This window comes from Tasmannia lanceolata, unplaced genomic scaffold (genome assembly GCF_043159265.1).
Source record: "Tasmannia lanceolata isolate RefF3 unplaced genomic scaffold, GAP_Taslan_0.1 ptg000018l, whole genome shotgun sequence".
In the NCBI taxonomy this organism is placed as follows: domain Eukaryota; kingdom Viridiplantae; phylum Streptophyta; class Magnoliopsida; order Canellales; family Winteraceae; genus Tasmannia; species Tasmannia lanceolata.
Genome location: NW_027518695.1, coordinates 11,917,739 through 11,941,661, shown reverse-complemented (window position 1 = coordinate 11,941,661; position 23,923 = coordinate 11,917,739). Strand labels below are relative to the sequence as shown.

Here is a 23,923-nt window from a genome sequence, read left to right as displayed (position 1 = left end):
TCTTGGTGCTCATATTAGCTTGTTTAGTGTATAATTTAGTAAAAGCAAATGAAATAAGACTACACACTGGTGGTGCAAAAATATAATGGCTAAATTTTTGGCAGACAAAGTTAGTACCTTCCTAATGCCAAACCTTGCTAAACTGATCTCTCCATGTAGAATTAGATTCCATTTTTTAATTTCATTTTCATCATACAACTTGTTTAAGATGGGGGGGTGGGGGGGGGAGGCGGGGGGGTGCGGGCTATTAAAAAAAACTCCTCTTTTAATATCCATTCAATAAGAAAAGTTACTCTCTCTGCCCAACAGTTAAAAGCTGTTTGCATTTTGTACGGATGACTAAAATGCCCCCATTAAAATCAAGAAAAATTGCCCTGGTCAATAATCAAAATTACCAGATTGACCTTTGAAATGATCACAGTGCATATGAGAGCTTCTCATTGAGTCAATACAACATACAAGGAAAAAAGGGGAAACTAACAACTTTCAAAGTGAAAGAAAAATAAAACTTTTATGAAGGCAAACTTAGTCATGATTGAAAGATTCAAAACCCTAATCCCATCTCTCAGCCTAACTGAGAAAAACAACAAAACCAAGAACCCTCTGCAACTCACATTCTGGGTTCGACCCCATTAAAAAAAGAAGAAGAAAAACATGAACAATAGCCCCAATCCGGGCAAAGGGGACTAATAAACCTTAATTATGACTTGAATAGACTGCAAACCCTACCACAGGTACTGAAAATGTATAGTGGGCAGCTCCTTATTTGTGCAGATACTAACATACAGGAAGATCAGCAGGAGGAGGCTCTATAGACTGCAATTTTCCAACACCATTCTCAACCAGGAAAGCCATAGCCAGACCCCATGTGATATGAACATCCAAGTGGCAATGCACAAGCCAAACTCCTGTAATTAATTAGCAAACAAAAATGAACAATCAAAAACCATGTGGATAAATTGAAATATGCTTTGATCATTTCTATGAAGTATACACAAAGATCTATTGCATAAACCATATCTACTAGCCAATTGATGCACATGTACTTTAATCCAGACCGTCCAATCGACGGGCCCAGCTTTCGGACTAGTTGAATCGTATGGTTATTATTGTTTTAATGTGAGATTTACAATCTTTTTATTAATTTACCTGGATTATCGGCGACAAATCTAATTACGGACCATCCGCCTACAGGAACTCCGACTGTATTCCTCAGCGGCGGATCAATGAGGTTGAATTTTGCAGTATCAGTCCCCGGATTAAAGTTTCCGAAGCCATCAGCGAGGACGTAAAAATGGTATCCATGGATGTGCATTGGATGGTTTTCGGTACTGAATATACTTGTATCTTGTAGCACGAGTTGCACCGACGAACCATACTTCAATTTGAACACTTTAGTGGACGGAATCGGTTGCCAAAGTGCCCGGCTCACGTTTCCGGTGTAATCGAATTGCACTGGGGGTACTGCTGGGAAGTCGGTGGTGAAGATTCCGGGGACTCCGAGGTAGTGGGCTTGCAATATGGAGAAGGTGGATGGGAGGACGAAGGAGTTGTTGTTCATGCTGGCGGTGAAGCGCGTGCCGTTTGGGCCTTGACATCTTTGTCCTGGCGGGCAGTTGACGAGGCCCAGGCCCACGGTGAAGAAGAGGTTCACGTCAATGTTGGTGGGGACCTTCATTGGACAAATTGGTATGAGGAATGATCAAATGGTGGAGATGCAAGTAATCAAGGTAAGAGACACAGTGAAAATAGAAAGAGAGACAAAAATGGGAGATAAGAAAGACAAGCCAATTAAGGCTCTCTCCTTAAAGACTTTAATTTCCCCATTTATGCAGGTGGCTATTATGAAATAAGTCTCGAGGATATGCCTATGCTATGATCAAGGGGTGCACCCCAAGTTCGAAAATGAGACCCCATGCCTTCTTAATTTTCTAGAAGATAAAAAGACATGAAGACACCCCTCATTTAAAATAACTCTTTTGAATAATCAAAATGTCTTTTGAATGAAAATACCATTTCACAAAAAAAATTGGCCTCTTTGAAAAGAATCAGTTATCTATTTTAAAAAATAAAATATTTTGAAAATATCCACCAACCTTGACACGGGATGGGCTCCGGATTTTGGACGTGAAGGCGGTGGCTGAGCCGGTGTCATTGAAGGCAGGAAGAGTTGGTAAGATTGGCTTCGAGGCTTGTCCTCCTTCAGTAGGACAGCCAGCGGACTTATATTGGAGGATGGCCGTGGTGGTGGTGTTGTCAAAGGGTGCCCCTTGGGCACTGGCATAGGCATGGGCGGCCATGTAGTAGCGGCCGGGTGGTTGGTTGGTGGTGATGAGGACATTGGTGGTCTGGCCCGGAGCGATCATGAGGACTGAGGTGGTGAATGGCTTTGTGTAAGCGGCGTCCGCCCCCACCACTGTCATCCGGTGGCCCGCAATGGCGAAGAAGAGCTCGTTGTTTAGGGCTGCATTGATGATCCGAAGGAGGATCGTCTCGCCGGAATCCACCGGAATTATTACTGTGTCTGCTTGGAAACAAACTTGTTAGAAGGAACGTTGATCCATTGCCACGTGTACGGTGATATGAGTACAATGTATATTATTAGGGCAATAGCTCTGGTACTGTGTGAAACAACCAATTACTCCAAAAGCTTAATAAAGCTGGTAGAGTTGGTGTTATTTAATCATTTATTATACTTTAACACCCTGTCTCACGTGGGGCTAGGACTGTCAATCGGGCCGGGCTTGGGCGGGCCTGAGGCTCAAGCTCATCCCATGTCTATACAACGGGCTTCTGGCCGAGTTCGGGCCTGACTAAATTAGAAAATTTGCTTGCCCAAACTCAGCCCAAACTCCACAACGGACTTCGGGCCGAGTTCGGGCTTGCCCATCACCTCTTATTTTCTGCACGAGAAAAGACTAAGCCAAGCACAGAAAAGCCAATTTCATAGAAAACTATTAAACTTGTTAGCTTCGGCATGTGAGAAAAGCCACACCGATTGATTTTTTGCTAGATTTTGTCTTATTCATTTAATAAATCTAAGGTTGAACTTTAGCCTATAGGATATGATGATCCAAACCGTTCATATGGAGTGGGCTGAAGAGGGGGCAAAATAAATGAAGGAAAAAAACCTATTTAATGTCGAACTATAGCCTATAGGATATTAATGTTTAAGTAACCTATTTAATTAATATCTACTGATTTTTAAGGGCATAAAAAATCTTGAAAAATTATATAGTAAATATATTATCGGGCTCGGGCCTATAACAGGCTGGACGACTCTTGATCAAGCTTAGCCCAAATTAGAGTTCAGGCTTCAACTTTTGACCAAGCTTGGTTTGGCTTGTTCTCATTTTAATTATGGGCGGGCTTCGAGCTTGCGCATCTCGATTGACAGTCCTATGTGTGGCCTCTTTGTTCTGGGTTGACTGTACACGTGGCACATGTGGCCACTCTTTTAGGATTGTGTTATATGTGAATTTTTAATATCAAGAAGTTGTGGGGTTTTAAAATTAAAAGTGAAAAAACCAATTATTCCAAAAGCTTAAGCTGTTAAAGTTGTTATTTGATAATTTTTATACTTCAACCAAGGGCGATGCTAGAAATTTTGCACAAGGGGGACAAAAATTATAGTAATTTTTTTTCTATCTTAGGGATCATTGGAAAAAGGGGCTTATTTTTTAAAAAAGGGGGTAAGTATAAAAAGATATTAAATAATAAAGGTTTTTTTTTTTCCCAAAAAATTAAGGGGGGCAATTGTCCCCCTTCCCTTTCAAGTGCCATCGCCCTTGCCGTTCCTCCCATCCTAAATGGACATATCTCACTCATAAGATAAGGGAAATGAGTACAGCACAACTATGTTTTGATACATGCGCTCATGTATCTTGTCTTCTAGCTAGCATTTAATTGTCTCGCAAGTGCTTTTGGGGACCGTAAAAACTAAAAACCCTTTTACAGCTCTTTAAATATAAAGACAAGAAACACGAGCGTCATGTATCAAAATATATTTCTGTTGATATCATTTCCCAAAAAATCAACATTCTAACAAGGTGTAATAAACGGAATTTGGCCGATGGTTGCATATATTCGGATGGATGGATCAATCAAATAAGCAAGGCAAGAAGCATAAAAGTAACTTCTTTTTTCTTAGAATTCTCTAAGTGGTATTTAACCACATAAACAAGGTCCAAGTTGGCCAATCGTTATCCATGTGCGTTTCCATCTTGATATTTAGATGAGGGGCGATGCCAGAAATTTTACACAAGGGGGGCAAAAATTATAGTAATTTTTTATCTATCTTAAAATTAAGATAGAAAAATTTCTATCTAAAATTTTGCACAATGGGGCAAAAATTATAGTAAATTTTGCACAAAGAAGGGAGATAAAAATGGTAACATTAAAATTTTAAACTTATTTTCTATCTTAGAGATGATTGGAAAGGGGGGCATATTTCTTAAAAACGGGTAAGTATAAAAAAAATATTAAAAAATAAAGGTATATTTTTTTTTTTCCAAAAAATAAGAGGGGCAATTGTCCCCCTTTCCTTACAAGTGGCATCGCCCCTGCCTTCAACCGTCCCACTCTCATCAGGTGGTCTTTAGACCTTTTCATCACGTATGGTATGTTTATTTAAGCCAAGAGTGCCATTATCAAAGGGCTGTTGATATTGACACTACCATGTTTTGATAATTGCACTAACTCATGTCGTCTTTTATTGTCTAAACAGCTGACAAAGGTTTTTACTGTTCACAAAAGTTATGATAAGCGAATTAAAAAAGAAAAGATAAGATGAGCTGAGTTCGTGCGATTATTAAAGAATGGTAGTGCAAATATCGCTCGCCTTTATAAACATACGAGCAATTGCAGCATGCGAGGTTGAAAGGTCCTAAAATGACTAGGCTTTGTTTCCAAGAGAAAGAAAACGACCAAGGGGCAACAATTAATCCATGTGGGCCCGCCATAGATAACTAATTAACTATCTCAAGGAGTGTGACTAGCAATAACGTGCCCTTTTTAAATCTCTTCTCAAGGCTTCTACTTACCTAAGTAGGCATATAACTATATAAGAGAGAGAGAGAGAGAGAGAGAGAGAGAGAGAGAGGGGGTCCCACCTGAGGGGGAGGTGCACTTATAAAGATCTCCAGGTTGACCGTTGATGGTGAAAGCATCGGACACATTCGGAGCCGCTCCTGTTATGGCTGCCTGCCTCACTACATTTATTGGGTTCGCATCCCACCATTCACCTGCATTCTCACGTTTGCCCTTAATCACCATCTTCATCATTAATTAGCTTTGAAAGACTCAGCTGAGTTAACTCAGTTTTATACCGAGTTTTAACAGTACTTTTTTTTTTTTTCTTTTGGGTAAGGTTGGAAAGAAAGATTACCGAGAATAATCGGGATTTCGCGTTTAGGGTTGACGAATGGGTAGGGGTTGTTCAATTTGGGACGAATGATCAAAGCTCCATAAACAGTAGCTCTAAGCCATGAGCTATGAGCATGCCACCACAATGTTCCTTCTTGCCTTTCGATTGTGAATCGGTACGTGTACCTCCCTCCTGGCCTGATCGGACACTGTGTCACGAATTCTGGCCCATCCGCCCATCCTGTTCGCATCTGCCGAACCCCATGCCTAACATACAAAGAAAGTTATGAGCATATATACATGTAAACATGCTAGTCTGCACCATAGTCTCAAGATTTTCCAAGTAATTAATTCTTATTTGTAAAAATCCCAAAAACTTTTATGATTAAAAAATCTTGCATTTAATTATGATTATTTTACAATTAATCTGTATTTTCTCATATGTTATTTAAAAATCTAGGGAGAGAAGGTACCTAACCACCCAATTTGAGGGGCGAAAAAAAAGGGCGATCAAGAAAGCTCCCTCCCTAGAGCGTCAGCCTAGGGAGGGAGGCGGTTTCTCCCTCTCGTCCCCTCTCTCTCCCACACTTTCTTCTCTCTCGCCTCGCTCTCTCTCTCTTTCTCGCTCGTTCTCCCCCTCCCTCTCTCTTCCTCTCTCGCTCATTTCCTCCTCTCTCTGCCCATTGCTAATCCTCTTTTTATCGTCTCTCCCGTGGTTGGCAAAAGATAGCCGCGGAGGCTGAATCGGGAACCGTGGAGGCCAGATCTAGAACATGACTTTTCCTTGGTGGCTAGATCTAGGGCTGTGGAGGTAGGATCTGGGCCGTAGAGGCTGAATTGGGAGCCGTAGAGGCCTGATCTGAAGCCATGGAGGTTGTGAAACTGGATTTGGAGCCAGAAAAAACTGTGAAGATTGCCGGTGGCCGTGAAAGGCCGTGGGGTGCTAGATCTGGAGTCGTGAAAGGCCAACAATAGGCAGTGCGAGGCCGTAGAAGTTGTGGATTATCGGATCGGGGGGTCATGGAAAGCCGGAGGCCATATATAGGGCGGAATGGCCGGAGCTGGGCTCGAGAAGGCCGGATTTAATGGTGAAAGGACCGGATCTAGTTAGGGTTGATGAAGAAAATTGATGGGGGAGTTGTTGGAGGCTCTAGAAGGGACCGATGTAAGGTAAAGGGTGTTCGGATTCAAGAAAAAAAAGGAGGTTGGATATGGAGGTGAAGGAGGTTGTGGATAGCGGCAATGAACCTTGTAGGGTTAAAGTTTGAAGGAGGAGGAAGATGTGGGGAGTTTTAGGATTGTTAGGGTTAGGGTTGATTGGGGAAGGAGGTGGGGGGTAGTATAGTCTTTAGAGTTACGGTTTACGATTATGGCTACGAGTATACTTTTGGATGGGATGATTTTTGGGTTAGTGGAAGTAGGTTTTGGAGAAGATGGTGGAAATTTTCATATATTTTTAATGGGGAGCCGTCGGTGTTTGGTGGTGGTTCGAGGTGGAGGCTACTGGAGATTGGATGATGATGTTGGGTGGTTGGCTATCGTGCATGGTTAGGGGCGCACAATAGTTCTGGGTTTTCGAGTGGGATTTTTGAAAATTGAATTTGCCAGCGGATTGCAGTGGAGAAATCGGTGTGACATGGCAAGTCACAATCTTGACTTGGGAGTTCCACAAATTTGGCACTTTTTGCTGAATTTGATTAAATTAAGGCTATTGGGTAATGTAAGGGGTAATGGGTTTATCTTTTGGGCCGAGGAGAATGCTCCTGGGCAATTTATATTATGTAAATCTAGTGGGACTATTCATATTATGTAAATCTAGTGGGACTACTGGTCCCCATTGTAATTTTGGTATGAATATATTTCAAAATTATTGACAATGACATTGGAGTCAAAAGTATACTCAGAGCTCTTACCTACCTTTGTATGCTTTTTGTGGTATCCTATTAAAAAACATATATTTAGGGATTTGCTAGGGAATTTCGCACAAAGGCATTTGGAGGCAGACTTTTGCACGAGAGAACAGCCAGCAGGCTCATTTGTCAGAAAATTTTGTCTTATTCATTTAATGCATCTGAGGTGACTGTTCTCTCATGCAAAAGTCAGCCACCGAATGCTTTTCCGCAAATTTCGCTAGAAAATCCGATTTATAGATATATATTTGTTTTTTTTCTCGAATTTTTCCAAAACTCTATCTAAGTAAATTTCAAATTTTTTTTGAACCACTCTCTTGAGTCAATCATCGACTAGCCCGAGTCCACTCCTCTTTTCACCTTGGCTTAGTTCTTGTCATAGTCTGAGTTTTGCCTAAAATCAATCAAATGCTCCTTGCACTCACCAGAGTTAATGAAAAGTTGGCTCAACCAGCCATTGACTAGCCTGAGCCCACTCGAGTTTTTAAACATGGATACGATTAACATAACATATGAATGTATTTATTCTACTCAGCTACTTACCAGTGAATAGTTACATTGTATTGAGCTCTATTCACAACATTGACGACTAGAGTGTCCCCATTTCTAACTACTAAAGTAGGGCCAGGAAGTTGACCATTCACTGTAATTGTGTTAAGGGTTTTGCACAGCCTCTTCACTGGATTTGCTTGAACCTGTTCCAATCTATATAATCAGCAAACAAGAACAAGAACAAGAACAAGAACAAGAAGAAGAAGAAGAAGACATACAACAAAGTCATGGTAGTGAACTTCGGCGGCGGTGAAGGATGAGTATAAAGGGAAGAGAAAAAGAAGCCCAAGGAGGAGATGAGAGAAGCATGGCCTGAGAGTGTAGTAAGACTCCATCTCTACTAAGCTTCAATGTGGTAATGCATGAAAGTGCAAGGCAGAAGAGTTGTTACATATAGAAGAAAAGGGAGGGAGGGTTTTTCTGTGGTTGGAAGATTAGGTTCTAATTAGTGGGAGTGGCTGTCTATTTTTCTTTTTTTGGATTGGAGAGTCAATGCTCGTTAGCTTTCTTTATTCAACCCTATTAGGAGTTGGTGCACCAGCCAGGCTATCTAAAGATGCGAGACCTCATCAATGTTTGCTTCAATCACAAGTCATCCAAATGGCTCAAATTTTCAAAAGGGAACCCTTTCGTCGAGTATTTGAACGGTTTTATCTACAGTTTCTATGTTTATTTATGGGTATTTTTTCTTGATTTGGGTTTTTAGAATTTTTATGGATTTGATTGTTAACTGCTCTCCTAATTTGTATGTCTTTTACCTGAATGTCTATTATTTGGGTATCTGATTCCATTCTTCTGAATGCTTTAGCGTCACGCTGAAGGTTTTTCTTTTCTTTTCTTTTCTTTTTTTTTTTTTTTTTTAAGGTGCTAGGTGGAGATGAATTTTGATTTTTACTGTTATACAAACCCGTGAATTTTTTTTGTAAGGGAACCAAAATTACAGCCTGTACATAGCAGAAGAATATTATATTAAATTCTCTCAGTTCAAGTGCTTAGATATTTTCAGAACTTAGTGATTTTTTATTAATCAAGTGTGGTACACATATGTTAAACACTCCTATCAATTTTAGGCATACATTTTTTTTTTATGTTGCTCTAGTCCTCTTGTAAGAGAACTAACATTAGAAATAGTCAGAAGAGCAGAGTTATAAAGTTGAGAGAACCTTCGCCTTCACGAACATTTACATTAGTAGTGCTAGCTAGTTAGATTAGTATAATCAATTTGAATTGCAAAAATATCTACTCAGACTACACCAATCTCAATTAGAGACCTTGTGGAGAATTTGAGAGCTTGAAGAAGTTAGAAATATTTCTTAAATCCATGCAACAACACAATATCTTTGACAGAATGAAATTAGAATCAATTCTTATGAACTGTGTTTGATATTTTTGTGCTAGATGTTATATACACAACCATCATAAATCCCGATAATGATCCTACACAATCTCAACCTTCAAGTATTATATTGATCAATCGACGGATGATCTCTAGATGATATCACTATGGACAGATCTATCAGGTGCAAACCTAAGCCTAGACGGACCCCCACCCCTCTTTCCGCTGCAAAATCCAGTCAAATTTAATTTTGATGGCAATCTAGGGCTGGGTGGAATTGGATGAACAATCAATAATAATAATTTTGGGGTGTTTATTTTTTTTTCGGGGTGTCGGGGTGGGGAGTAACGTTTTCATAGGTCCCATATTTGCTGATAAGAATTAGGCAGAGAATAAGCCATTATTCCTCGAAGACATCCTAGACTTCCAAATTTTGGTAGAGGGTGATTCGGCTAACGCAATATCATGAGCATCCTTCATATTACGAATCAATGTATAACTCTTTCTCACTTATCCCCCACAGCGAATGATTTAGCAGATGTCTTGCCAAATCAGGGTCTGTTAGAGATTGTATTATTGTATCAGATTCCCTTCCTATTGAGTAATGTGGTTGTTCCTGTTTTTGTAGGCTTGGGGCCATCTCGTCCCTAGCCATCTTTTGCTTAATAAATTTTTATCTTTTAAAATTTTAAAAAACTTTGAATGAACTCAAGCCTAGACATTTCTTCTTACTAGGTTTGGACTGCCCAAATTGGGATTGGAAACATGTCAAGGAAAAAACAAAGAGAACTTACTTCCTACACTCTGGAGGGATGTTTGGATACCAAACTAAGACTTCCCCCATGTTACATATATTCTAATCCTGAGCCCAAAACTCTCTTGACGCTTTCCAAAATTGGAAGATCACAAATTCTGTTAAAACAAGCCTGTCGTGAGCAACTTGAGTGGCTTTAAAGCCAGCTGAAAATGCATCTTAAAACTCCAAATATCTGTTATAACTCATAGATAATTCGGGGAAGGTAGAAAATTTCTTCCATGAGAGGCCACACAATTTTAACGAATTGAATTACTTTCGAATACCATTTAAAACACAATCAAAATTGGAGCCCTCTAAACTTCAAAAGGTTACAAGTTCTGTCAAGCAGAGCACGCAATCATAGCAATTCCAGTTAGGACATAGCCACATATCATAAACAGAGTTACATATTGGTGGTCTCTGTCGTCTCCAATGCAAATTGTGTTTCCTGGTTGTTATTTTCAACCTGTCCGCTGTGATTTGGCTCTTGGTCCAAGCTATGTATGTGTTTGTATAAATCTTCAAGTTTTGGAAGAAACTCTAGTTGCTGTTTTCAAATTTGTTTCCTTTTTTTCTGTGGATTTTACCTTTTATTTTCTGACTTGGTTGCTATTATTTAGAGGCCAAGGCAAAAGGAAAGTAATTTTCTCTCTCAAGCCATGAGGCGAAATGTATGAGACATAAGGTGTAAGCCTCACGAATATTCTAATTTTTAAATAAAAATTTAAAAATAATTTAAGAATATTCTGATTCCTCAGATGCAGAAGTGAGGGCGGCACATTTTGGCATTTTGAATATTGATAGAAGGTTGATGGATCAGACAATTGTTGAGGGAGATTCGTTAAATGTGATTCGTTGGTTGAAAGGTGGGGTGGCTCATCCATGGAGATTTCATTCCATTTTTGATGAGATTGAGGACTTAATTGTGGGGTCCGCTATCTGCTTTCAGCATGTTAGAAGATCGGCAAATGATAAGGCGGATACGCTAGCTAAGCTTGGTGTTTCCGGTGGTTCTATTATGTGGTTCGAACACTTTCCTCTCTTAGAAGGGGTATTCTCTGTATTTTGTTTTTTTCTTCGTTCCTGTTTCTTTCTTGATTCCTATTGTAGATATGGGTGGTCCATCTCGGCCTCCTAAATTTGCTATGATATATAATTATTTCCATTTCAAAAAATAATAATAATAATAATAATAATAATAAAATTATGAACACAGTATATACAGAAAAAATAACTAAATAATTTAGAAAAAAAATACATGCTTCATTTCTAACAAAATATCATCATCCAACTATCAATGTAATACCAAGATAAAGTATCTAACTATCATTGCCAAGATTCCAAGTAAATAATACAAAGTAGACAGTTAGATGCTAGAAGATTAACATGTTTATAGTACATTTCTTAATTTTCACATCTAAAATATAAATACACAGAGTCTAATCCATCAAATACAATAATCTGTCAACATCTTCTTCGTCATCGTGGTGGATGTCTTCCTCATTCATCATCATACTCATTAATTCACAGCCATTGGTTTCGTTTTGATGAAAATAAACCACTGTAAATAGAAACTTTTAATTCTGTTGAACAGATGGGGAGAAATCACAAAAAACAAAAATGTAGGGTTTAAAATTCCTAAAACCTCGAACCTCTCTATACTCTAGAAAAAGATAAAAGGGTTGTTCAGGTGAAGATAAAAAGGTGGTGAAAATCCAAACTTTGAGGAGTTTGGGTGGTAAAAATAGTCTTCTTTTCCCCCTTTTTTGTCTCTGGTGTTTGCCATTGATCCATGCACCTTAAGTGAAACACCTTTCTTACCTTTTTATGCCCCTTCCCCAGGGTTACCCCATTATGATATAATGCCATTTTCTTCACACCTTGAGGATGTTTTTACCATAGTTTGAAAACTCTCCCGCATCATCATCTACTCCCTTTGGTACCATGACTGCATTCTTGTCCAAGTCCACATTTGCCCCTACAAAGTCAATCAAAATTCCTTTGACTCATCACTTTATCAGTTATGACCGCATCAACTGAATACTCAGCTCGTCAACCTAGTAATTGATCACGCCGGGCCATGTCGACTAGGATTGGCTTTGGCCACGTTTTTGTCCCATGCGTGTTTTGAAACAGTGTTTTTAACACCTCTATCCTCCAATTCAGAATCTTGAGAGTGCTTTTACACTTCAGTACTGAACTTTTTGTTCATCAATTTTCAGGGAGAGAAAAAAACAAAGGCACAATGGAAACGAGTCCGTAGCAGAAACTATTGCAAAGTGGAAAGCGCAAAACTCCCAACTTGATGGTTCTGATGATGGCGCAAAGCGAATCCTAAAGGCGCCTGCCGAGGGTTCTAGGAAGGGTTGCATGAGGGGAAAGGGTGGTCCCGATAACTCCCACTGCAATCACTGAGGTGTACGACAGCGCACTTGGGGCAAGTGGGTTGCTGAGATTCGGGAACCTAACCGAGGTAGTCGCCTGTGGCTTGGAACATTCCCTACTACAATGGAAGCTGCCCTTGCTTATGATGAAGCCGCAAGAGCAATGTATGGCTCTTACACTCGCCTCAACCTCCCCGAGTATGATGCTTCCACGGAGTCATCTCTTTCAACATTGGCCTCATCTGAGTGCACCACAACCTCACACAATTCCAAAACTTGTTGCGTCGAGGAATTGAACGTTGAAGTTCCAAGGGTTAAACATGAAGATTCTAAACGTTCCGATGTTAAAGAATTGAAAGCCGATAATTCAAGGGTTAAACATGAAGATGACTTTGCAATCAGGATTAAATGTGAAAATGACTTAGAAATTGATGGAATGCCATCGGTCGAGGCTCCACAATTTCCATTGAAGAGAGAAGCAAATGAGGAATATGTTGATCTTATGCAGGATTTGGACTCCCTTGATGCGATTGATATGCAAGAACTGATGGACATGTTGAATGCTGATCAGCCGAAGGAGTCTGAATTAAGTCTCGACCATAACGGTGACTTGGGTTGTACGGGAGTCGGCCAGTGACAAATCAGTTCTCTCATTCCAGTTGAAAAATCCTGATGCGAAGTTGCTGGGTAGCTTGTGTCTATGGACCAGCCGCCTTCCAGTCTGGATTATGGTTATGAATTGTATTATGGGTTGCCTGGTGAGAAAGGATTTGGATAGAAATTTATTGGTTTTTGGTGTTTTGAGGTCTTGATGTTAGGATTGTAGATGGGGGAGAATCTGGGTAAGAAGCCAGGGATTAGGCCTTAGTGGTTGGTTGTTAGGTCCTAATTAGTTTTGTTCATCTCCAATCTATTGGAACCGGAAGAAAGTCATATATCTTGGATTTGTCTCCGGTCGTATTCTTTTTTTTTTTTTTTGCTATTGGGGCTGGAGTGAACAGATTCTTTATAGATTTTGGATACAGATGGCTAGTGAGTCCCTTCTCTTCCTCCACTATTTGATCATATAAAGAGACTAATTTAAAGTCTCTTAATTCTTGGATTTAATATATACATTTTGGCCCATATACTGCTAATTCGGGCAACATGAACGCTACTGTCGACTAACATGAACTGGAAGTTCAAGTTTGAGTTCTCTTTATTCTTTCCCAAAGTACCAATTTCTAGTGTAAAGAAAGAGAAATCTCAAAGCTCAGAGAAACTCTAATGGTTGGTAAGCATTCATTTTGACACCATAATTGATGCGGGAAATGTTATCAGCGCAATCATATTTTGATATGTGCACAAACCCAGCTGTCTTTTCTATTTAATTGGCTTGTGAGAGGCTTTTCGGAAATGTAATAACCTTTTAACAGCTCTTTAACTAAACACTAATAGAGAAGATGGGTTAACGAAAGCGCAATGATATTTTCATCCCCCCACACACACAAGTACGCATGCGCCCCCATTTTAATGTGATTTGATGTCAAAAAGCATTAAAAGTTGCCCACTATTCACGTCAAATCATGTTATAAGGGGGGCGCAGGGTGAAAATATCATCTCCCTAACGAAAATACCAAAAAATGGTTGTGTTGATATCATTTCCCTTTAACACTAAAAATTAGTCCTGGTGCTCATATTAGCTTGTTTAGTGTATAATTTGGTAAAAGCAGATGAAATAAGACTACACACTGGTGGTGCAAAAATATAATGGGTAAACTTTTGGGAGACAAAGTTAGTACCTTCCTAATGCCAAACCTTGCTAAACTGATCTGGCCATGTAGAATTAGATTCCATTTTTTAATTTCATTTTCCTCGTATTCAACTTGTTTAAGAACTCCTCTTTTAAAAACTCCTCTTTTAATATCCACTCAATAAGAAAAGTTACTCTCTCTGCCCAACACTTAAAAGCTGTTTGCATTTCGTATGGATGACTAAAATGCCCCCATTAAAGTCAAGAAAAATTGCCCTGGTCAGTAATCAAAATTAGCAGATTTGCCATTGAAATGATCACAGCACAAATGACAGAGCTTCTCATTCAGTCAAAACAACATATAACACTTTCAAAGTAAAAGAAAAATAAAACTTTTATTAAGGCAAACATAGCCATGATTGAAAGATTCAAAACCCTAATCCCATCTCTCAGCCTAACTGAGAATTAACAACAACACAACCAAGAACCCTATGCAACTTTGACATTCTGGGTTCGAACCCATTAAAAAAGGAAGAAAAAAAACAAGAACAAGAGCCCCAATCCGGGCAAAGGGGAGTAATAAACCTTAATTATGACTTGAATAGACTGCAAACGCTACCACAGGTACTGAAAATGTATAGTGGGCAGCTCCTTATTTGTGCTGATACTAACATACAGGAAGATCAGCAGGAGGAGGCTCTGTAGACTGCAATTTTCCAACACCATTCTCAACCAGGAAAGCCATGGCCAGACCCCATGTGATATGAACATCCAAGTGGCAATGCACAAGCCAAACTCCTGTAATTAGCAAACAAAAATGAACAATCAAAAACCATATGGATAGATTGAAATAAGCTTTGATCATCTCTATGAAGTATACACAAAGACCTATTGCATAAACCATATCTACTAGCCAATTGATGCAAATGTACTTTAATCCAGACCGTCCAATCGACGGGCCCAGCTTTCGGACTAGTTGAATCGTATGGTTATTATTGTTTTAATGTGAGATTTACAATCTTTTTATTAATTTACCTGGATTATCGGCGACAAATCTAATTACGGACCATCCGCCTACAGGAACTCCGACGGTATTCCTCAGCGGCGGATCAATGAGGTTGAATTTTGCAGTATCAGTCCCCGGATTAAAGTTTCCGAAGCCATCAGCGAGGACGTAAAAATGGTATCCATGGATGTGCATTGGATGGTTTTCGGTACTGAATATACTTGTATCTTGTAGCACGAGTTGCACCGACGAACCATACTTCAATTTGAACACTTTAGTCGACGGAATCGGTTGCCAAAGCGCCCGGCTCACGTTTCCGGTGTAATCGAATTGCACTGGGGGTACTGCTGGGAAGTCGGCGGTGAAGATTCCGGGGACTCCGAGGTAGTGGGCTTGCAATATGGAGAAGTTGGATGGGAGGACGAAGGAGTTGTTGTTCATGCTGGCGGTGAAGCGCGTGCCGTTTGGGCCTTGACATCTTTGTCCTGGCGGGCAGTTGATGAGGCCCAGGCCCACGGTGAAGAAGAGGTTTACATCAATGTTGGTGGGGACCTTCATTGGACAAATTGGTATGAGGAATGATCAAATGGTGGAGAAGCAATTAATAATCAAAGTAAGAAACACAGTGAAAATAGAAAGAACGACAAAAATGGGAATAAGAAAGACAAGCCAATTAAGGCTTTCTCCTTAAAGACTTTAATTTCCCCACTTACGAAGGTGGTAGCTGCACCCCAAGTTCGAAAATGAGACCCCATGCCTTCTTAATTTTCTAGAAGATAAAAAGACATGAAGACATCCCTCATTTAAAATAACTCTTTTGAATGAAAATACCATTTCACAAAAAACTTGGCCTCTTTGAAAAAAATCAGTTTTCTATTTTAAAAAATAAAATATTTTGAAAATATCCACCAACCTTGACACGGGATGGGCTCCGGATTCTGGAGGTGAAGGCGGTAGCTGAACCGGTGTCATTGAAGGCAGGAAGAGATGGTAAGATTGGCTTTGAGGCTTGTCCTCCTTCAGTAGGACAGCCAGCGGACTTATATTGGAGGATGGCCGTGGTGGTGGTGTTGTCAAAGGGTGCCCCTTGGGCAGTGACATAGGCATGGGCGGCCATGTAGTAGCGGCCGGGTGGTTGGTTGGTGGTGATGAGGACATTGGTGGTCTGGCCCGGGGCGATCATGAGGACTGAGGTGGTGAATGGCTTTGTGTAAGCGGCATCCGCCCCCACCACTGTCATCGGGTGGCCCGCAATGGCGAAGAAGAGCTCGTTGTTTAGGGCTGCATTGATGATCCGAAGGAGGATCGTCTCGCCGGAATCCACCGGAATTATTACTGTGTCTGCATGGAAACAATCTTGTTAGAAGGAACGTTGGATCCATTGCCACGTGTACGGTGATCTGAGTACAATGTATATTATTAGGGCAATAGCTCCGGTACTGTTAGGGGTGGACATGGTTCCAGTTCGAACCGAGGAACCGAACCGAACCGGCACATATGGTTCGGTTCGGTTCGGTCCCATATTTATATGGTTCGGTTCCAGTTTTGATATCCTGGAACCGATGGAAATTCGGTTCGGTTCTGGGTTTGGGATCCTGGAACCGAGAACCGACCCTCACCTTAAAACCCAATGCCTCATCGCTTGATAAAATCACCCCACCCCCTTTTAATTCACCCCTCTTTAACGTGTTGCTTTGCCTTTAAAATTTTAATTCACCCCCCAAATTTGTGCTTGATTATTCCAAATTTGTGCATGTTTGTAGGTCATATATAATTTTTGCATTGTCCAAATTTGTGCAAATTTGTGCCTGATTATTCCAAATTCGTGCATGTTAGTCTTTGTAGTTCACATATAAACAGGACCAAACCGATTATAAATACGATTAGGCAAAATATCTACATTTGGTGAAGGTTGGGTAAATCCAGAACCGAACTGAACCGAACCGATTATATATGGTTCTGGTTCGGTTCGGTTCCAAACATATATGGTTCGGTTCTGGTTCCAATTTCAGGGAACCGATTATATATGGTTCGGTTCTGGATATACCCCAAAACCGAACCGAACCGAACCGAATCATGTCCACCCCTAGGTACTGTGTGAAACAACCAATTACTCCAAAAGCTTAATTAAGCTGTTAGAGTTGGTGTTATTTAATCATTTATTATACTTTAACACCCCCTCTCACGTGTGGCCCCTTTGTTCTGGTTTGACTGTACACATGGCACATGTGGCCCCTCTTTTTGGATTGTGTTCCATGTGAATTTTTAATATCAAGAAGTTGTGGGGTTTTAAAATTGAAAAACCAATTATTCCAAAAGCTTTAGCTGTTAGGGTTGTTATTTAATAATTTTTATATTTCAACAATCCCACTCTCATCAGGTGGTCTTTAGACCTTTTCATCAAGGAGAAATTATATGATGCTCGACCATCAAAATAAAGGGCAGAGAGAGACAAACCCCCTCTCCCTTGTTTTTTAATCCAAGGGAAAGCACCGTTTTTTACTTTTCCTTGGTTCAAAAACCAAGGCAGCAGGTTTTGTCTCCTTCCGCCGTTTACATTTTGACGGTCGGGCATCATATAACTTCTCTTCATCAAGTATGGTATGTTTATTTAAGCCGAGAGTGCCATTATCAAATCAATGAGCTGCGGATGTCATTTTCCTAGGCTGATTTTGCACATGGGGGGATTTCAAATCAATGGCCCGCCATAGATAACTAATTAACTATCTCAAGGAGTGTGACTAGCAATAACGTGGAAGTTGAGATTACATTAACAAAATGCCCTTTATATATTTCTACCTTCCTAAGTAGGCATATATAAAACAAAATTTACACCCATTTTTTCACTTAAAAAATGGGCGTAAAATTTGTTATAGGTCCCAATTTTCCCATTTTACATGGAAGGAAACATCCCATTATCCCATTTTAGGTCAAAGAAACAAAGCGTATAAGCATGAGAGAGAGAGAGAGAGAGAGAGAGAGAGAGAGAGAGGGTCCCACCTGAGGGGGAGGTGCAGTTATAAAGATCTCCAGGTTGACCGTTGATGGTGAAAGCATCGGACACATTCGGAGCCGCTCCTGTTATGGCTGCCTGCCTCACTACATTTATTGGGTTCGCATCCCACCATTCACCTGCATTCTCACCGTTGCCCTTAATCACCATCTTCATCATTATAATTATTGTTATTTTCAATAAATTATATGGTGCCCGAGCGCGAAGTAGGTAGTGGTGGTACGATAATTATGAGTTAACTCAGTTTTATACCGAGTTTTAACAGTACTTTTTCTTTTTTTTTAAAACCTATGATGGCGATGATAAGGTTGGAAAGAAAGATGGGGTTATTACCGAGAATAATCGGGATTTCGCGTTTAGGGTTAACGAATGGGTAGGGGTTGTTCAATCTGGGACGGATGATCAAAGCTCCATAAACAGTAGCTCTAAGCCATGAGCTATGAGCATGCCACCACAATGTTCCTTCTTGCCTTTCGATTGTGAACCGGTACGTGTAACTCCCTCCTGGCCTGATCGGACACTGTGTCACGAATTCTGGCCCATCCGCCCATCCGTTTCGCATCTGCCGAACCCCATGCCTAACATACAAAGAAAGTCATGAGCATATCTACATGTAAACATGCTAGTCTACACCATAGTCTCAACATTTTCCAAGTAATTAATTCTTATTTGTAAAAATCCCAAAAACTTTTATGATTAAAAAAGCTTGCATTTAATTATGTTTTTTTACAATTAATCTATATTTTCTCATATGTTATTTAAAAATCTAGGGAGAGAAGGTACCTAACCACCCAATTTGAGGGGCGAAAAAAAAGGGCGATCAAGAAAGCTCCCTCCCTAGAGCGTCAGCCTAGGGAGGGAGGCGGTTTCTCCCTCTCGTCCTCTCTCTCTCCCACACCTTCCTCTCTCTCCCTTTCTCGCTCGTTCTCCCTCTCTCTCTCTTCCTCTCTCGCTCATTTCCTCCATTGCTAATCCTCTTTTTACCATCTCTCCCATGGTTGGCAAAAGATAGCCGCGGAGGCCGAATCGGGAACCGTGGAGGCCAGATCTAGAACATGACTTTTCCGTGGTGGCTAGATCTAGGGCTGTGGAGGTAGGATCTGGGGCCGTGGATGCTGGATTGGGAGCCGTGGAGGCCGGATCTGAAGCCATGGAGGCCGTGAAGCTAGATTTTGAGCCGGAGAAAACTGTGAAGGTTACCGGTGGCCATGAAAGGCCGTGGGGTGCTAGACCAGAGCCGTGGAAGGCCAGCTATAGGTGGTGCGAGGCCGTAGATTATCAGATCTGGGGGTCATGGAAAGCCGGGGGCCATATATAGGTCGGAGCTGGGCTCGAGAAGGCCGGATTTAATGGTGAAAGGGCCGGATCTAGTTAGAGTTGATGGAGAAAATGGATGGGGGAGTTGTTGAAGGCTGTGGAAGGGGTCGATGAAATGAAAACAGTATTCGGATTCAGGGGAAAATGAGGAGGTTGTGGATAGTGACAATGAACCTTGTAGGGTTAAGGTTTGAAGGAGACGTAAGAGGAGGGGAGTTTTAGGGTTGTTAGGGTTAGGGTTGATTGGGGAAGGACGTGGGAGAGTAGTATAGTATTTAGGATTACGGTTTAGGGCTAGGGCTAAGAGCATACTTTTGGATGGGATGATTTTTTGGTTAGTAGAAGTAGGTTTTGGAGAAGATGGTAGAAGAATTTCATATATTTTTAATGGGGAGCCGTCGGTGTTTGGTGGTGGTTCGAGGTGGAGGCCGCCGGAGATCGGATGATGATGTTGAGTGGTTGGCTATCATGCACGATTAGGAGCGCACAATTGCTATGGGCCTTCGAGCAGGATTTTTTAAAATCGAATTTGCCAGCGGATTGCAGTGGAGATATTGGTGTGACGTGGCAGGTCACGATCTTGACTTAGGACTCCCACAAATTTGGCACTTTTTGCTAGATTCGATTAAATTGAGATTTTGAGTAATGTAGGGGGCAATGGGTTTATCTTTTGGGCCAAGGAGAATGCTTCTGGGCAATTCATACTATGTAAATCTAGTGGGACTACTGGTTCCATTGTAATTTTGTTGGTATGAATATATTTGTCAATTTTCAAAAATAATATCTAGTGGGAAATTCAAAATTATTGACAAAGACATTCTAGTGAAAAGTAAACTCACAGTCTAGCAAGCACATGCTCTTACCAACCTTTGTATGCTTTTTGTGGTATCCTATTAAAAAACATGTATTTAGGGATTTGCTAGGGAATTTCGCACAAAGGCATTTGGAGGCAGACTTTTGCACGAGAGAACAGCCAGCAGGCTCATTTGTTAGAAAATTTTGTCTTATTCATTTAATGCATCTGAGGTGACTGTTCTCTCATGCAAAAGCCAGCCACCAAATGCTTTTCCGCAAATTTCCCTAGAAAATCCGATTTATAGATATATATTTGTTTTTTTTTTCGAATTTTTCCAAAACTCTATCTAAGTAAATTTCAAAAAATTTCTGAACCACTCTCTTGAGTCAATCATCGACTAGCCCGAGTCCACTCTTTTTTTCACCTTGGCTGAGTTCTTGTCCTAGTCTGAGTTTTGCCTCAAATCAATCAAAAGCTCCTTGCAGTCACCAGAGTTAATGAAAAGTTGGCTCAACCAGCCATTGACTAGCCTGAGCCCACTCGAGTTTTTAAACATGGATACGAATAACATAACATATGAATGTGTTTATTCTACTCAGCTACTTACCAGTGAATAGTTACATTGTATTGAGCTCTATTCACAACACTGACGACTAGAGTGTCCCCATTTCTAACTTCTAAAGTAGGGCCAGGTAATTGACCATTCACTGTAATTGTGTTAAGGGTTTTGCACAGCCTCTTCACTGGATTTGCTTGAACCTGTTCCAATCTATATAATCAGCAAACAAAAAGAAGAAGCACAAGAACAAGAACAAGAACAAGAAGAAGACATACAACAAAGTCATGGTAGTGAACTTCGGCGGCGGTGAAGGATAAGTATAGAGGGAAGAGAAAAAGAAGCCCAAGGAGGAGATGAGAGAAGCATGGCCTGAGAGTGTAGTAAGACTCCATCTCTACTAAGCTTCAATGTGGTAATGCATGAAAGTGCAAGGCAGAAGAGTTGTCATATATAGAAGAAAAGGGAGGGAGGGTTTTTCAGTGGTTGGAAGATTAGGTTCCAATTAGTGGGAGTGGCTGTCTATTTTTCCTTTTTTTGGATTGGAGAGTCAATGCTCCTTAGCTTTCTTTATTCAACCCTATTAGGAGTTGGTGCACCAGCTAGGCTATCTAAAGATGGAAGACCTCATCAATGTTTGCTTCACTAGTCTTCCAAAAGGCTCAAATTTTCAAAAGACTATCATTATCATTATTGAGGAATGATAGATACAAGGGAGCCCTTGCATAAAGAACCGCAAAAGGGCTTATTATTGGATCCAAGTCATCAAATGTAACTGATTTTTCTTTTTTCAACTAGTTTTAAATGTAACTGAAAATGACGTGGATCCAATGAAGAGCCCTTCTGCCGCTCTTTATGCAAGGGCTCCCTTGTATCTATCATTATTATTATTGTTATATTCTAATCCTTATTTTAATGTAACAAGATTTTTTATTAGGGGATGATATTTCCACCCCCTTTTTATTTTATTTTAGTAAACGGATAGCTATTTTTGCATGAACCCGTCAGAACTAAAAATATATATATATGAACAACTCTCTCATCTTCAAGAACATTAGTCAAAGTCCTTTTCTTTTTCTTTTTTTCCTCCTTCTTTTTTTGACTTGAACATACGTTTACATGTTCTTCATATTTGGATTTCCTTAGGTGGTGAGGTTGATGTTTGGTTAGCGTAGTTACAACTTACACGTGGAGCCTTTCTTTTTGCCATAGGGGCTTTGTTTCGGTAGTTCCTCAGTCTAGCCAAGTTGGTATTCTGTCACAGTCTCTACCATACCCTAAATTTCATTCAGTATGGCCCACCCGGGTGGGCCATAGTCCAAAAGGTCAAGCAATCGTTGCCATCTGATCAATAGTCTTCACACAGAAAGTTCTAGCAAATACGGTTAAGAATCAAACAGTTTCCTATTTAGGAAGTCAGGGGCGATGCCAGAAATTTTGCACAAGGCGGGGCAAAAATTATAGTAATTTTTTATCTATCTTAAAATTAAGATAGAAAAAATTTCTATCTAAAATTTTGCACGAGGGGGCAAAAATTATAGTAAATTTTGCACAAAAAGGGAGATAAAAAATGGTAACATTAAAATTTTAAACTTATTTTCTATCTTAGGGATGATCGGAAAGGGGGCATATTTTTTAAAAAAGGGGTAAGTATAAAAAAAATATTAAAAAATAAAGATATATTTTTTTTTTTCCAAAAAATAAGGGGGGCAATTGTCCCCCTTCCCTTACAAGTGGCATTGATCCATATTCCATGTGGGTGCATCCAAATGAAGGACCTAGGATTTTGGATGCCACATGTATGGTGAAGATCAATCTTCTCTCCGTATTTATCTCTCACTTTCTGTTTTTGAGTGTGACTTAAGGTGGACTGAGTCCAGGTAGAACTGGAATGAGAGAGATAAAGGCATGGACCTGGTAAGAGAAATACATGTGGGAACACTTCAACGTTAGTCTCATATTATTATTATTATTTTTATGAAACGGCAGAATAATATTGTAAAAGAAAGAAAAAGGGAGTGGGCAGAGGATTCTCATGTTCTGCCATTTTTTTTTATTTTTTTTATGAAATGGCAGAATACACAAGTTACAAGATTGTCATATTATTATAAAAGAGAGATGTTTATTTCCAAATCTCTAAATCTTTGACTTAGGGTTACTTAAATCGGATTAGGTATAATTCACAGCTAGACCTTTAAATGAATCGTCAATGCAGGGTTTGATTTTGTCATGTGTCACGCCTCCACCCAAGGCTCAGATTAATAACGACGCGCATTTGAGAAAATTTCTAGTGCAGGGCCGGGTATTACATCACCACATGTAGTAACGATTGACGGTATAGATTTGCTTATGCATGATTGAGATTGCCTGTCCACAAGTAAGATTGTAGTTCTTGGGCTCGGGCTTTTGATAGAAATACCCACTTGCATTTGGGCCTTTAGGGCCCGTTTGGATACCCCTTGGATTTGGTTTTGGAGGTGAATTTGGATTTCCAAAATCCATAGATTTGAAATCAAGAATTTTAAAATTTACAAATTTATAAATAATGTCGTTTGTATGACCACGTATAGATTTGGATTTCAAATCTAAATTATTATTTTTTGTTTGGATGCTCATTGGATTTGAATTTGAAATCTAACAAAACCGAAAAGTCCTAAAATACTTGATATATGGGCATTTCAGCCATTTTCCATGATCCAGGGGCATTTCAGTCATTTTGCTTGACTCAGGGGTTTTCTAGTCATTTTACCTAATACGATGTATTTGGATCAGTTTTTAATATCACTTTTTTGGTATATTTTGGTCATTTAAACCCCTTACGGGTCAGATTTAGATTTATAAATAACCTCTCGCAGAAAGGATTTATAAATCCAAAAAATTACACTAATATGAGGAATTTGTAAATCTTGTGGATTTTACTCAAATCCAAATCCAGATGTCATAAAGGCTTGCCAAACGCCGAATTTGGATTTAAAAATCTAAATTCACCTCCAAATCCAAATCCAAAGGGTATCCAAACGAGCCCTTAAGGATTATGTACAGATATATCATCAGGTCGTAGATTAATAAATTAGCTTAGATTGAAACCTTACATCTTGCTGTGGGCATTCTCCATGTTAATTAACATATTGGGCTTTGACTTTCTAGAGCAATCCCACTTG

The 23,923-nt window shown here is 40.0% G+C and overlaps 2 protein-coding genes and 1 pseudogene across 3 annotated transcripts; 1 reads left to right on the top strand and 2 right to left on the bottom strand.

The window, feature by feature from the left end:
• Positions 1 to 422: 422 nt before the first annotated feature.
• LOC143850709 (laccase-3-like) lies at positions 423 to 8,298 on the bottom strand. Its single transcript, XM_077359933.1, has 7 exons — positions 8,045 to 8,298; positions 7,818 to 7,969; positions 5,387 to 5,631; positions 5,112 to 5,243; positions 2,097 to 2,524; positions 1,150 to 1,672; positions 423 to 908 (listed from the first exon to the last, which is right to left on the bottom strand). The coding sequence occupies exons 1-7, from the start codon at positions 8,159 to 8,161 to the stop codon at positions 778 to 780; spliced, it is 1,728 nt and encodes a 575-aa protein (XP_077216048.1). The 5' UTR covers positions 8,162 to 8,298; the 3' UTR covers positions 423 to 777.
• Positions 8,299 to 11,902: 3,604 nt separating this feature from the next.
• Positions 11,903 to 12,979, top strand: LOC143850057 (dehydration-responsive element-binding protein 2B-like; annotated as a pseudogene).
• Positions 12,980 to 14,450: 1,471 nt separating this feature from the next.
• On the bottom strand, positions 14,451 to 21,238 carry LOC143851437 (laccase-3-like). 2 transcript variants are annotated; one of them, XM_077360870.1, is made up of 7 exons: positions 21,041 to 21,238; positions 20,814 to 20,965; positions 18,427 to 18,671; positions 18,081 to 18,212; positions 15,994 to 16,421; positions 15,110 to 15,632; positions 14,451 to 14,872 (listed from the first exon to the last, which is right to left on the bottom strand). In XM_077360870.1, exons 1-7 carry the CDS (start codon positions 21,155 to 21,157, stop codon positions 14,742 to 14,744), a joined length of 1,728 nt encoding a protein of 575 aa, XP_077216985.1. In that variant the 5' UTR covers positions 21,158 to 21,238; the 3' UTR covers positions 14,451 to 14,741. The 2 variants fall into 2 exon arrangements, with proteins under 2 accessions (XP_077216985.1, XP_077216986.1); XM_077360871.1 differs by having other exon boundaries at positions 15,994 to 16,415.
• Positions 21,239 to 23,923: the final 2,685 nt, after the last annotated feature.